At 37.2% G+C, this 15,383-nt stretch overlaps 1 protein-coding gene across 2 annotated transcripts in view; it reads left to right on the plus strand.

Moving 5' to 3' along the window:
• Positions 1–9,871: 9,871 nt before the first annotated feature.
• The window catches only part of UFL1 (UFM1 specific ligase 1), a 51,682-nt gene continuing 46,170 nt past the window's right edge, over positions 9,872–15,383 (plus strand). The window contains exons 1-3 of one of the 2 annotated variants that reach the window (XM_030883008.2): positions 9,872–10,017; positions 11,172–11,317; positions 12,597–12,625. In XM_030883008.2, the coding sequence (XP_030738868.1) occupies positions 9,941–10,017; positions 11,172–11,317; positions 12,597–12,625 (252 nt within the window). In that variant the 5' untranslated portion in view covers positions 9,872–9,940. The remainder of the gene's footprint in view (positions 10,018–11,171; positions 11,318–12,596; positions 12,626–15,383) is intronic. The other variant, XM_070043442.1, reaches the window with a different exon arrangement.

A 15,383-nucleotide genomic window follows, 5' to 3' on the forward strand; every position in this document is an offset into this window, starting at 1 on the left:
AAGGCAGCAGATCTGAAAATATAAGTCAAGAGCCTCTGGTGTCCCCAGAATCTTTCGGGGGGGGGCGGTCTGTGAGGTCAAAACTATTTTTGAAAAAATACTAAGACATTATTTGTCTTTTTTGCACTTATTTTATCATGAGTGTATGGTGAAGTTTTCCAGAGACTACATAATGTGTGATAGCATAACAAATTGAATTAAGAAGCTAGCTACCTTCTATTAAGCCTGTTAAAAAGAAACCAAAACGGAGGGCACAGTTTGAATATACCTATAGGCCAAACACAGATATTCATGTAACCAAAATTTAAAGACGTCTCAATTTCCCTATAACGCTGACTCTGACCTTAAACAAAACTTAAGCTTTCCTCATATCAGCATCACCTCAGTTTCCTGGCCAATCAAGTGAACATATACACAAACAAGTCAGATAATAAAATGCTATTACCCTAAAAAGAATGTAACTTTCTAGTTACTGATCACTATAAGAAACAATGTACTTCCTCATTCATGCTTTATAAATTTTATTTATAAACTTTTATTTACAAATTTTATAAAGTTTATTTAAACTTTATGAACTGAGCTATAACTGCTGAAAGCCAACCTTTTACTACTCTTAGTTCTGAAGTCTCCCTGTTCATGAATAATTTGTTTCTCGATCAATAAAATATTTATATCAAGTAAAGTTCTCTGAATTTTCTTTTGGCAAGCCAAATGTTAAAGAGATTTACAAAAACATGAAACAATGCCACTCTTCTCACTATTTTTTTTGTTCTAGAAGACCAGATAATTTTACCACAAATATGTATGTTAACAGGCATATACTGCAGTCATTTTCAATAATTATTTTATTTCTGTTTTAATTTTTAACATGGTAAATATTGTTATATAGGACCCACATACAAAAGCTCTTTGAGAGATCCTCAAAGTGTTTAAGACCACAAAATTTTCCTGAGACTAAAAAGTGAGAAACTCTAGGTTACTAGAAGGAGCTCCTTCCTCTATGCAGTAGGAGAACAGAACCAAAAACAAATGTTTTCTCTTTCATCCTCCTTTGGACAGCTAGTCCCAAGGAACACCTATGATGTCACAATTGGCACCATCTTAGAACACACACACACACACACAAACGCTCAATAGAATGAGAAGAATCTGAGTGATCGCTACACAGATAGACATACACAGATCTAGAGATGTAGCCCCAAAGTTTGTTTTCTCTTTTCACTTCCATCTGACATTTACTCCAAGTCCAAGCCAGAATTACCTTCCCTCAGTTCCCAGCTCCTGAGAAATTAGGATCTCTATCTGATTTTCTTAGCACAGTTCCCCAATCAGAGAGATTTCTGTAATACTCAATCGCTGACCCTTACATTTCTGATGGCACTGCCCACAGATCTTTTTACATGAGGCTATTTCTCAGAGGTATGGCCTTGCTCTGGAATGACATATATATTTCATAGCAAGTGCCAACTCTGATATATTGTCAGCGGTTGGCTGGAACATTGTTTGAGAAGAAATCTGAGGCATTACCAGGCTTAGCAAGACAAATGCCATCATTGATTAGTGGTCTGCCCTGGGTGCTAGAAGGAAGTGTTAGCTTGTGTGCTGTGTATTTGCTGACCCTATAAAATTGATTAGAATCGCTGTTGTCAAACAAATGTAGAGCAAGACAATAAATGTTTAGTCCATGTAAAAATTACGCAGAAATATAGTTACTATGGTAAGTAATAACAGATATCAGCAATATCTCCCTCATAAACAAACTCGATCTGCTTAAAATCTAAGCATATATTTTAAAATTCAGAGAAACAAATTCAATTAAAAGAGCATAAGAATTGCCTTAAAGGTTTGCATTCACATAGCCTGTATATCTATATATCTGAAGACATTTTTACCTTTCACATGAGCTAGGATAGATGCCAATTACCCTTGATTTTGGCACTTTAGGAGCTTGGCCAGAACTTACTTTCAGAAACAATCTCCTCGGAATGGAATTTAGGAAGGTGAATTTTAGGGGTGCCAGCTGTGGCTCTTGACAACTTCCAGATGTTGTCACTGTTGCTGCTATAGTGTGGCATCTGCTGCAAGTCTGATTTCTTTACAACATGTCATCTTGTTGGTGTAATTAATAATTAATGCCTAGAGAAAGAAGAAGAGAAGGAAGAAATTGAGAGAGAAGAAGCAAGAGAGAAAGAAGAAAGGAAACAGACAGAGAAAGACAAATACTGTATGGTATCACTTATATGTGGAACCTAAAAAAGAACAAAAAAATTTTTTTTAATTCATAGATACAGATACCAAACAGATCAGTAGTTGCCAGAGGTGAAGTGTTGGGACTGGGTGAAATGGGTGAAAGTGGTCAAAAGGTACAAAAGAAGAAAAAAAAAAGGAGAAGGAGAAGAAGGAAAGGAGGAGAAGAAGAAAGACACAGTTAGTTGTTCCTGGAGTTTTGAGCCAGTCTAACTTTTCCCTTGCTTGGCAGGAAGCACAGATACTATGTATTTCTTTAAAATGTGTTCCTATGACTATTAACTCTGCCTACCACGGCCTTAGCACTGATACAAGCTGGCAATATATCCCTTTAAATCATATTTTGTTGGTGAAACAGAAGAATTTGCAGCTCCTTTGAGAGCAAAGCCCAAGCACTGACAAGAGCACTAATTTGTTCCTTTGCGAATTTGCCTTTTTGTCATTTTGCCTGGGACTTACACTGTGGAGAAGTGTACGCTGGAAAGAAAGTGATGCCTGGAGCTAATAAATCTGACTCTAAATACAGCATTGTGAAGGAATTGGGGGAGAAAAGCAAAACCAGAAAAGACTAATATAGTATTTGTTCCCTTGGAAACAAAAGAATACTTAGTGCTTTTGGAATAAATATATATATTTGCAGCACAATTTTCACAAAAGTGTGGCTCTAAAATGAAATTCTGCCAATATAATCACAAACAACACTAGTGAGGAATAAATAGGGGGCATAAATATACAGAGAATTTTATAGTTTACAAAATATTGACATGCATTTGACTCCATAGGTCAGACTACAAAGATTATGTACCAAAGATAAAGTGATGGGAACCAGAATCGATGCTGGTTATTGCTTTACTGATGAAGGTAAACGGTCAGAATGAGCAGAAACTTGCTCCCTCACCTCCCAACAAAACCTACAAATAACAAAAGGGAGTTTTAAACCTTATTTTGGAATAAAAAGGAAAAGAAAAATATACGAAAGCATGACATATTCTAAGATAAATCATTAAATAAATGGCTTTGCAGGATTTAAATTTTAAAAAATGATGATCAGTAGAAAACAGTATGAGTTCCTTAAGAGTAAATCTGGAAAAATTTACTCCTCCTAAGATTAATAAATTTGAATTATGGAATTCCATAAACAAGGTGGCATTCCATGATCTTCCCCTTAAACAAAAGAAGTATGGCATTTAGGACAATCATACCCAAAGGCACATGTTAATCTCTTTTATAAAATAAATGAACCACACTGTTTGATGTTCCTAAAGTCCCCTCTGGCTCTAAAATTTTTAGAATCTAGGGTCCTATTGTATGAGTGTCACCAGTCATCACAAGTATATGTCCTTGATTCTCTCTTAATCAATTTTGTTATTAAGTTGAATAAAGACTTAATCATATTTATCAAATTTATAGATGACAAGTGATGGCAGAAATAACAATGTTGAATGACACAGATAATTTTTGGAATAGCCTTAACCATTTAGAACAGTTTGTTCTTCTTGGTATCCCCAGGGCATACCATAAAGCCTGGCATATAGTAGACCTCAAACACTATTTGTTGAAAGAATTAATAAATGAATGGATCAAAAATAACAAGGTGAAAGTTATCAAATAAAACTAATTTGTTCAGGTACAGAATAGACTAAACCTGGTTTGATAGCAATTTAGATGAATACCAGTCAGATACAGTTCATTACCAGCTCAATTTAAGCCAAGAGTCCAATTAACAGAAGTATAATATCTAGGGAAATTAATCTCACTGTCATCACTCTACTCAGACTATGTGTAAAATATTAAATTCCTTCTGGGCATCACTTTCTAAAGTTGACATTGGCAAACTAGAATTTAACAAGAGAGGGTAGCCAGGATATTCAGAAGTCTGGAAATCTTGTCACGAGGTATAATTGAATTATCTGAGATGTTTAACTTGGAAAAAGAAAACAGGAGGGACATGCTTTGAATATCTGGAGAGTTGTCATGGGAAAGATATATTAAAGTCATCCTGTGAATCACCCAAGGAAAGAATATGGAAGCTACAGAGAAATAGATCTTGCTTTAGTATAAGGAAGGAATTTCTCACAGATCTGTCCCAAACTGAATTACTCTACCCTGCAAAGAAGGGAACACTTCGTCACTTCAAATGTTCAAGCAAAAAGTACATAATCTATCAGAGACTCACAAATTATTACTGTGGATGGATATTAGCATGGATGATCTGAAGAGCTTTTCCTGCCCTGATATCCTCTGATTCTGTGACCCCTGAGTGATTTGCTGCCTACCTCTTCAACGTCATCACAATCTCTCTTTTCATTGACTTATCTTCTTTTCATTTAATATCTGATAAGTTCTCTTTGTTCTTTCTCCCATCATTCTCATTTGCTCATGAAGTAGTCCTACAATCTGACTTCAATTGCAACCACTGAAGGGAAAAAAAGTGGCCTCTGAAAAGTCACAACCTCTTTACCTTAAAAGCCAATGGGGTTGCATTTATTTACATTCCCTTTGATCATGCAGAGGTATTGTTAACTGTTCGATCCCCTATACCTTCTCACTTCCCTTATTTCTATCTCTTCAATTTCATCCTCTTGCTTACTGACCTTTTCTCTCTTCTTCCACCCATGAATCACAGTAGTTTCCCAAGGCATTGATGCTTTCTATGTACAAGATTATACTGCCATTTTTGATGATGAGGTTAAGGTAAATGTTATATCCCTAACTACAATAAGATGCCAGCTATGTAATTAACACTGTCTATGTCCTTGTAATTTCTCTACAACAACAAATGAATACTGACTTGCTTGAAAGTACCCGTTTTGCAGTTGTTTAGTTTTATTTTGCTGGTTAAGTTAGAGAAAGTTTATCTTGGAGGAATTTTACAGGATCACAGCTCATATCAAATCGGTGAAACCATCAATCCACATTACAGATATTAGAATATTTCATTAGCCTTTGAAATTAAGATGACTCTAAGGATGGTGTTACAATCATGTACCTAGTGTAGCCGAGAAGACCTTGAATCCTTCCCACATAATGTACACGTCAAAATCTGACTTAAGTTTGTAGACACAAATTGTTAGAAAATATTCTAGAAAATTGAAGCTCTATGTTTCAAGTCTACACAAAGATTGTTCTTAAAAGGAATCTCTCATCTCTTATTCAGTAGTCACTAGTGCCTACCATTATTCTATCAGGTAATGTATCAGATGTTGGCTAACACTGAAATAATTCCCATTCAAATTTTTATACCCCATTCAAAATAACGGAAACTGTAGTTGGGATATATGGTTGCTAGGTGGAGGTGTTTGCTTTGAGTCTCATGAGCTTAGAGTCTGAACAAATCTGTGTCCTTATCAAAGGTCTAAACCAGAGCTGTCCAACAGAACTTTTGGTGAAGATAAAATTGGTTTTCTATACTGTCCCATAAGATAGCCATGAGCCACATGTGGCTATTGAGTGGCTTTTGTGACTAAAGAACTGACATTAAATGATACATATATTTTTAAAGACTTTATTTTTTAGAGCAGTTTTAGCTTCACAGCAAAACTGTGAGGAAAGTGCAAAAAGTTCCCATATACCCCGTTCCCCCACATACGTACAGCCTCTCCATTATCAACATCCCCCACCAGAGGGGTACATTTGTTACAACTGATACACTTACATTAACACGTCAGAAGCACCCAAAGTCCGTAGTTACATAAAGGCTCACTCTTGGTGTTGTACATTCTACTGATGTGAACAAATGTGTAATGACAAGTATCCATCATTATAGTATCATACAGAGCATTCTCACCACCCTAAGAAGCCTCTGTGTTTTACCTGTTCATCCCTCTTCCCTTCCCAAACACTGGCAACCACTGATCTTTTTACTGCCTTCATCGTTTTGCTTTTTCCATAATGTCATGTAGTTGGAATCATACAGTATGTAGACTTTTCAGATTGACTTCTTTCACTTAGTAATATGTGTTTGTTTTCTCCATGTCTTTTCATGACTTGATAACTCATTTCATTTTGGTGCTAAATAATATTCCATTGTCTGGATTTACCACAGTTCATTTAGCCATTCACCCTTTGAAAGAAATCTTAGTTGCTTCCAAGTTTGGGCAATTATGAATAAAGATGCTATAAACATCTGTGTGCAGGTTTTATGTGGACATAATTTTTCAGCTTCTTTAGGTAAATACCAAGGTGTGTGATTGCTAAATCATGTTAAGAGTATGTTTAGTTTTGTAAGAAAGTGCCAAACTGTCTCCAAGGCAGCTGTACCAATTTGCATTCCCATCAACGAATGAGGATTCCTGTTGCTCCACATCCTAGTCAGCATTTGGTGTTGTCAGCGTTCCAGATTTTGGCCATTCTGATAGGTATGTAGTGGTATCTTGCTGTTTAAATTTACATTTCTTTGATGACATATGATATGAAGCAACTTTTCATATGCTGCTTTGTCATCTGTATATCTACTTTGGTGAGGTGTCTGTTAAAGCCTTTGGCCCATTTTTCCACCTGGTTGTTTATTTTCTTATTGTTGAATGTTAAGACCTCTTTCTATCTTTTGGAAAATAGTCTTTTATCATATGTGTCTTTTGTAAATATTTACTCCCATCCTGTGGCTTGCCTTCTGTTCTCTTGATATGGACTTTTGCAGAGCAGTTTTAAATTTTAATGAAGTCCAGCTTATCAATTATTTCTTTTATGCATTGTGCCTTTGGTGTTGTATCTAAAAAGTTATTGACATACCAGAAGTCATCTAAATTTTCTCCTGTTATTTCCTAGGAGTTTTATAGTTGCATTCTACATTTAGGTCTGTGATCCATTTTCAGTTAATTTTTATGAAGAGTGTAAGGTCTATGTCTAGATTAATTTTTTTTTGCATGTGAATGTCTAGTTGTTCCAGTACTATTTTTTGAAAAGACTGTATTTGCTCCATCATATTACATTTTGTTCCTTTGTGGAAGATTAGCTGACTATACTTACGTCGGTTTATTTCTGGGATCTCTATTCTGTTTCATTGATCTGTTTGTCTATTCTTTCACCAATGCCACACTGTCTTGATTACTGTAGCTTTGTAATAAGTCTTAAATTCAGGTAGTGTCAGTCCTTCAAATTTGTTTTTCTCCTTCAATACCATGTTGACTATTCTGGGTCTTTTGACTCTCCATATAAACTTCCGAAACAGCTTGTTGATACCCACAAAGTTACTTGCTGGGATTTTGATTGGGATTGCATTGCATCTACAGATCTAGTTGGGAAGAATTGACATCTTGATGATACTGAGTGTTCCTATCCACGAATATGGACTATCTCTCCCTTTATTTAGTTCTTCTTTGATTTCATTCATTAGAGTTTGTAGTTTTCCTCACGTAGATCTTATACATATTTTGTTAGATTTATACCTAAGTATTTCATTTGGGGGCTTGCTAATGAAAATGATATTGTGTTTTCAATTTCAAGTTCCACTTGTTCATTGTTGGTATAATCTTAATTTTAATTAACTTAAATTTAAATAGCTTCATCTGTCTGGTGGCTATCCTTTTAGTCAGCACAAGCCATCTCTACAAAGTACAATCATGAATTCTTCCTTTTTTAGGAATTATTCCCTTTTTAGGAATAAATGTAAATGTTACTACTATACCAAAATGTAGTGCTGCACCAAAACATTTACACGGACTTACTCATTTAATATTTATGGAATATACCAGGCACTATGTACCAGTTGTCATCCTAAATGCTAAAGAGCATCTAGGAGCTCACTGAAGAGCTCAGACTACTGAGAGATGTAGTGAGTAAAAATTACAATATAATTTTGCTTGCTGCTAGAGACATCTGAATAGAGAATTGTGGGGACACAGCATATGAAACAATTGCAGGAATTTAAAAAGTTTCATTGAAGAGTTTTATTTAAGCTGGGACGTCATGGAAGAATAAGTTAAAAAATAAATGTGGGTAGAGGAGAGTGAAGAGGACAGGCATTCCAGAAGAGACATGAAGTCCTGAAAAGGCTTGGTGTATGGAGGACACAGTGTGCTACTCCACATGTGGTATGCAGCCGCAGAGGATGCTGCTGGAAAGTAGACTCCATGCTGATCGTGAGTCTTACATGATCAGTAAGAAGTCTGGATATCAAGTAGTCACATAGTTCATTATACTTCCCCTATTGTTATAAATTTCATACTTTATATTAAATGCCTTTTTAAAAATCTGCTTCCTTAGATTTTCAAGTTGTTTATGGCAAGATCACGTCTGCCTTATCCACCACTGTACTCCATGGCATCTGGTAATCAATAAGTATTTGTTACATGAATGAATGTTTCTGCTTGTTCTGAAACTTGATGCCCTTTGGGACCACATCACCTACTCTATTCCAAGTTACCGCTTTAATGTCCGGTGTTCCACCTCTCAGTTTGCAACCACATTGCCCAACAGTTTGCCTGTTTGGTGGCAGTACTTAGTGACAGGTTTTATTACTGTTTTCTGCATTTTAAATAAAGCTGGATACTTTACTAGACAAGAACATTTGTGGCATTGGCTTTGAGTGACCCAGAATGAGATACTGAGATGGGAAAGTAACTGAAATAACTCCCCTCCACCAACTCTATAGGGCATATAGTTAAAAGGAATTATATATGTATAGTATATACATTTTTTAAAAAATGAAGAGTGAGGTATAAAAGTAAAACGGATCAACAAAGGTACTCCAGAGTAACTACTTTTTACCGATTTCAATGGAGGGGTAAGCAAAACAAACGTGCTCCTTGTTTCTTCCATTCCATCCATAGCCATATACATTTACTACCTTATGTTTATATTTCTTATTTGATGGAGCTAATCCTCCGCGTAAGAGAAATCGGAAAGGCTCTAGACTACATGAAAGCAGTTCCCAACATTTATGGTACCCAAATTATTCATATTTGTGCAAAAAAAAAAAAAAGTAACTATCCAACAGGTTCAAAGCTTTGAGCCCAAGTAAAAATAAGCATGATGGGGCTTCCCTGGTGGCGCGGTGGTTGGGAGTCCGCTCGCCGATGCGGGGGACAAGGGTTTGTGCCCCGGTCCGGGAAGATCCCACATGCTGCGGAGCGGCTGGGCCGGTGAGCCATGGCCAATGAGCTTGCGCGTCCGGAGCCTGTGCTCCGCAACGGGAGAGGCCACAACAATGAGAGGCCCGCGTACCGCCAAAAAAAAAATTAAAAAAAATAAATAAATAAGCATGATTCCCTATACAAATGGGATTGCCCTTCCTTAATAGCTAGAGAAGAGGGGATGCTAACTGCAGGCCCCGGCACATCTCTTCCTCACCCCCCTCCCAAAAATAAAACAAAGGGGAGGCAGAAAAAAAAAGAAGAGTGGTTAATTTGATTACACTGCGCCAAAAACATTAGGGATAATGCAAACAAAGACCTAAAGTAACACTTTATTAACTTGGCTTTCCTGCAACCCATCCGCGGCCGGGCAGAGACCTCGCGGCCTAGCTCTCAGCAGTCCCCGCCAGGCTTCCATAGCCGAGGACAAACCTCCCGCGCGGGGTGGGCGGGGCTGAGGCCTTTCGGGCCCCGCCCATGCCTGCGCCGGCCGCACGCGTTTCGTAGCTGCGTCGGGGAGGAGTCTCTTGTCCCTCTGCGCGGCCCGTTCCGCCCCGGCTCCCGTGGCTTTTCGGCTGACGTGTCTACTGGTGGCCGGCTGCTTGGCGAGTAGGGCTGAGATGGCGGACGCTTGGGAAGAGATTAGGCGGTTGGCGGCAGACTTCCAGCGGGCGCAGTTCACAGAGGCCACGCAGAGGTGCCTGACTCTCCCTCTCCTTTGTGGAGTCCAAAATAGCCCCAGGGCGGCCACGCCAAGATCTGAGGCCGCAAACCCCAGGCCTTGGACCCCGGACCTTCCCAGCCGCTGTCAGCGTTCCCGCCCCCTCCCCCGCTCCCAAAGCCTAGATTGCGGCTGCCAGTATAATACCTGGCGCGGGGAGACCGAGAACATCCCCCCACCCTTTAAGCCCCAGCCAGGTGCAGGCGCGGCCTCCCCCCACGACAGCTGAGGCTGGTGACTTGGAGCTGTCTTAAGAACGTCTCTCTAACCCTTACTTAACCGTCAGCAAGTCATTGCCTGTTATACACTTCCTGACTTAGAGCTTGAAAGGAGAGGCTAACCCCAAAGTACAGTACTTTGCAAATACTCTGTTGACCCTTTAAACATTTTGCCTTTTTATTCACCAGAACAGATGTCCTAGGCCAGAACCAGGGTCTTATCTGTCATTTTTAGGGACTCCGGACACTGATATTTCCTACAAACCCACTAACCTTTGCGGGGGGGTGTCCTGAAAAGCACCCTAACTCTGCTTTTTACCATTACCGAGCACGTAAAAAGCTAGTAGAACCCTTTTTTATCCGTTGACTATTCCTTGTCTTGTTTCTTCTGGGGCTGAAGACTTTAATCCCTTGATGCTGTGTTTTGTATCAGTGCGAGCAAACTAGGACACTTAACGTGTTTTCCCTATCTCCTACCTACAGATGAGTTGCATGAATGAGACAATAATGCATTCAATAAAAGAAAATTTTGGTTTTTTTTTTAACTGAAGCTAAATTGAAAATTGAAATAAAAGTAGGGCAGTTTTTTCCCTTATGTAAATTACATGTCCTAATTTTTCAGATTTGAAGATTAGAAGCAGGCCTAGAAGAGAGAGCAAACTTGAAATCTGTAATAGAAAGATTTGTAACAATGAACTACATGATTTAAGTTCGTGTAAACCTGTTTACTCCCTAGAACTTTTTTTAATTTATTGAATTAGTATTATACTAATAAAAGATACAGATTTTGTAATATAGAACCTAATGACTACCCAAACCTTTTTAAAAGCCCATTTTCATACGTTTTCTTAATCATATTATGCACTGAATGTATCAAATGCATTTTTAAAAGTTAACTTTTGTTTCCCTCAGGTTGTCAGAGCGGAATTGCATTGAGATCGTGAATAAATTGATTGCTCAGAAACAGCTAGAAGTAGTTCACACACTTGATGGGAAGGAATATATTACTCCAGCCCAAATTAGTAAAGAAATGAGAGATGAGTTACATGTTCGAGGTGGTAAGTAATTCCTTAGTTTTTTTCTTCTGGTTCTTTGGAAGGGGGGGAAACCCTTAAAACTATACATCATAAGTGATTTGGAGGTTATAGGACACCCTTTCAATTGTTAATATGGTGATCAGCCTTAATATTTTTAATAGGTTTAGGTAAACCTGATCGTATAATTTAAATGAAGTCAAATATTGTCACTTTAAAAATAGCATTTTTGGGCTTCCCTCGTGGCGCAGTGGTTGAGAGTCCGCCTGCCGATGCAGGGGACACGGGTTTGTGCCCCGGTCCGGGAAGATCCCATATGCCGCGGAGCGGCTGGGCCCGTGAGCCATGGCCGCTGAGCCTGCACGTCCGGAGCCTGTGCTCCGCAATGGGAGAGGCCACAACAGTGAGAGGCCCGCGTACCGCAAAAAAAAAAAAAAAAAAAGCATTTTTTTTTATTTTGAGTTATGTGTTCTGTGTGTGAATTAATCAGCTGTTTCTTTTCACAGTTCATGAATTTATTGGGTGACTCAGGGGTGGATACTTAGCTGCCTCTTACCAGGTGATAATTATGAAGAGGAAATAGAGATTTTAAAGTATAGATTGTTGAAAATCAAGGTTGTACTACCATGCTCTTTTTTAAACTTTAAGTATTTGCAAATTAGGAATCAATGTAATAGCGTGCTACATCTGTTTGTAGGAAATACTATTACAAGCATACAAAAAAGTTTTTGTTTCCTTTTTCTTTTTGAAATTTGAACAAATTACTGAGCAAATTTGAACACGTTGATTAGATTAGATGCATCTGTGAAAACAACTCATTAGATGTCGTTAGATATACCCTTGGTGTTTGTTTTTTATCTTCCTGCATAGTCCTAATAAAATATTAGCTATAATTTGGAATACTTAACAGATATTCTTTAGCTAATAAGTGGTAACCTACCAGTTTCAAATAATTGAAAAAAGTTTACCTGAATTTAGTTGTATCTCTTTGGTCACAGTAGATAAAATTGCAAAGGGAGGTAAATAACCCCTGTATATCTGGCTAAACCGTGTATCAGCTGATTCTCTAATTGGCCTGATATGACAGATGGAACTTTGAAAATAAACTGTTGTCTGTACCTTAAGTCATGAAAATTTATTCAGCTAATGGTTTGCTTTTGAAGACATTAATTATCGCAGCCCTGTGTCCTTTGTAGAAGGAGGACGTTGACGGTGCAAAACATAAATCTGTTGGAATTTACAGTTTTTGGCTGGTATGTACGTAACACATAATGTAAAATAAATGAATGTCTTTTCTTTAAAGGTCGAGTAAACATTGTTGATCTGCAACAGGTAAATTTCAACTTTATAATAGTTTTTACTTTGATTCCTCAACATTAATTTTTTCAGTGCCCTAAGTATTCCTTGGTACTGGTATCATGTTTTGTGTTTGTGAAGAAATAATTACATAACCCTCACTGACATATATTGAATCAGTTTAATAAGTTCTTCTTTCTCAGTTGACTTGCTTATTCTTTATTCTTTATGAAATAAACTCATAGTTGTCATTTTATGTAATTACAGAATTTATGTAATTTTGGGAGAAAAATTACCGGTTTCCTGTTTGTTTGTTTTTAATATGTGGAAGTAAAAGAAATGTAGATATTTTTAGAAAATACAGGTATACATGTCATCAGTAAGGTACACTACAGTATATACAAGAAACTGGCAAATTTTGTGTGAAATGGTATATCTTTTAATTTTTATTTTATACTGGAGTATAGTTGATTTATAGTTTTTTTTTCAGATTATTTTCCTGTATAGGTTATTACAGAATATTGAATACCATTCCCTGTGCTATACAGTAGATCCTTGTTGATTATCTGTTTTACGTATAGTAATGTGTATATGTTAATCCCAAACTCCTAATTTATTCCTCCTCCTGACTTTTCCCCTTTGGTAACCATAAGTTTGTTTTCAAAGGCTCTGAGTCTGTTTCTGTTTTGTAAATAACTTCATTTGTATCATTTTTTTTTAGATTCCTCATATAAGTGATATCATATGATAATTGACTTTCTCTGTCTGACATACTCCACTTAATGTGATAATCTCTAGGTCTGTCCATGTTGCTGCAGATGGCATTATTTCATTCTTTTTTATGGCTGAGTACTATTCCATTGTATATATGTAGCACATCTTTATCCATTCCTCTGTTGATGGACATTTAGGTGGTTTCCAACCTAATTGGAAGCAATTTACCTATTGTACATAGTGCTGCAGTGAACATTGCCGTGCATGTATCTTTTTCAAGTATAGTATTCTCCGGATGTATGCCTAGGAGTGGGATTGCTGGATCATATGGCAATTCTATTTTTAGTTTTTTAAGGAATCTCCGTACGGTTCTGCATAGTGGTTGTACCAATACACATTCCCACCAACAGTGTAGGAGGGTTCCCTTTTCTCCATAGCCTCTCCAGCATATATTGTTTGTAGACTTTTTGATGATGGCCATTCTGACCAGTATTAGGTGATACCTGATTGTAGTTTTGATTTGCATTCTCTAATAATTAGTGATGTTGAGCATATTTTCATGTTGTTTTGGCCACCTGCATGTTGATGGAGAAATGTCTGTTTAGATCTTCTGCCCATTTTTTGATTGGGTTGTTTTTTTGATATTGAGTTACATGAGCTGTTTGTATATTTTGGAGATTAATCCCTTGTCACCCACTTCGTTTGCAAATATTTTCTCCCATTCTGTCGATTGCCTTTTCATTTTGTTTATGGGTTCCTTTGCTGTGCAAAACTTTTAAGTTTAGTTAGGTGCCATATGTCTATTTTTGTTTTTATTTTCATTACTCTAGGAGGTAGATCCATAAAGATATTGCTGGGAGGGAGACGCAAGAGGGAGGGGATATATGTATATGTATAGCTGACTCACTTTGTTATACAGCAGAAACTAACACAACATTGTAAAGCAATTATACTCCAATAAAGATGTTAAAAGAAAATATTGCTGCAATTTACGTCAAAGAGTGTTCTGCCTATGTTTTCCTCTAAGAGTTTTATAGTATCCAGTCTTACGTTGAGGTCTTTAATCCATTTTGTGTTTATTTTTGTGTATGATGTTAGAGAGTGTTCTAATTTCATTCTTTTACATGTAGCTGTCCAGGTTTCCCAGCATCACTTACTGAAGAGATAGTCTTTTCTCCATTGTATATTCTTGCCTCCTTTGTCATAGGTGAATTGACCATAAGTGTGTGGGTTTATTTCTGGGCTTTCTGTACTATTCTGTTGATCTATATTTCTGTTTTTTGTGCCAGTGCCATACTGTTTTGATGACTGTAACCTGTAGTATAGTCTGAAGTCAAGGAGCCTGATTCCTCCAGCTCTCTTTTTCTTTCTCTGGATTGCTTTGGCTATTTGGAGTCTTTTGTATTTCCATACAAATTGTAAAACTTTTTGTTCTAGTTTTGTGAAAAATGCCATTGGTAATTTGATAGGAATTGCATTGAATTTGTAGATTGCCTTGGGTAGTATAGTCATTTTGACGATACTGATTCTTCCAATCCAAGAGCATGATATATCTTTCCATCTGTTTGTGTCATCTTTGATTTCTTTCATCAGTATCTTACAGTTTTCAGAGTACGGGTCTTTTGCCTCCTTAGGTAGGTTTATTCCTAGGTATTTTATTCTTTTTGATGCAATGGTAAATGGGATTGTACCCTTAATTTCTCGTTCTGATCTTTCGTTGTCAGTGTATAGAAAAGCAAGAGATTTCTGTATTTTAATTTTGTATCCTGTGACTTTACCAATTTCCTTGATGAGCTTTACTTATCTGGTAGCATCTTTAGGATTTTCTGTGTATAGTGTCATTTCATCCGCAAACAGTGACAGTTTTACTTCCTTTCCAATTTGGATTCCTTTTATTTCTCTTTTTTCTCTGATTGCCATGGCTAGAACTTCCAAAACGATGTTGAATAAAAGTGGCGAGAGTGGACATCCTTATCTTGTTTCTGATCTCAGAGGAAATGCTTTCAGCTTTTCCCCATTGAGTATGATGCTAGCTGTAGGTTTGTTGTATATGGCCTTTATTATGTTGAGGTGTGTTCCC

Source organism: Globicephala melas, chromosome 14, assembly GCF_963455315.2.
Source record: "Globicephala melas chromosome 14, mGloMel1.2, whole genome shotgun sequence".
NCBI lineage: Eukaryota > Metazoa > Chordata > Mammalia > Artiodactyla > Delphinidae > Globicephala > Globicephala melas.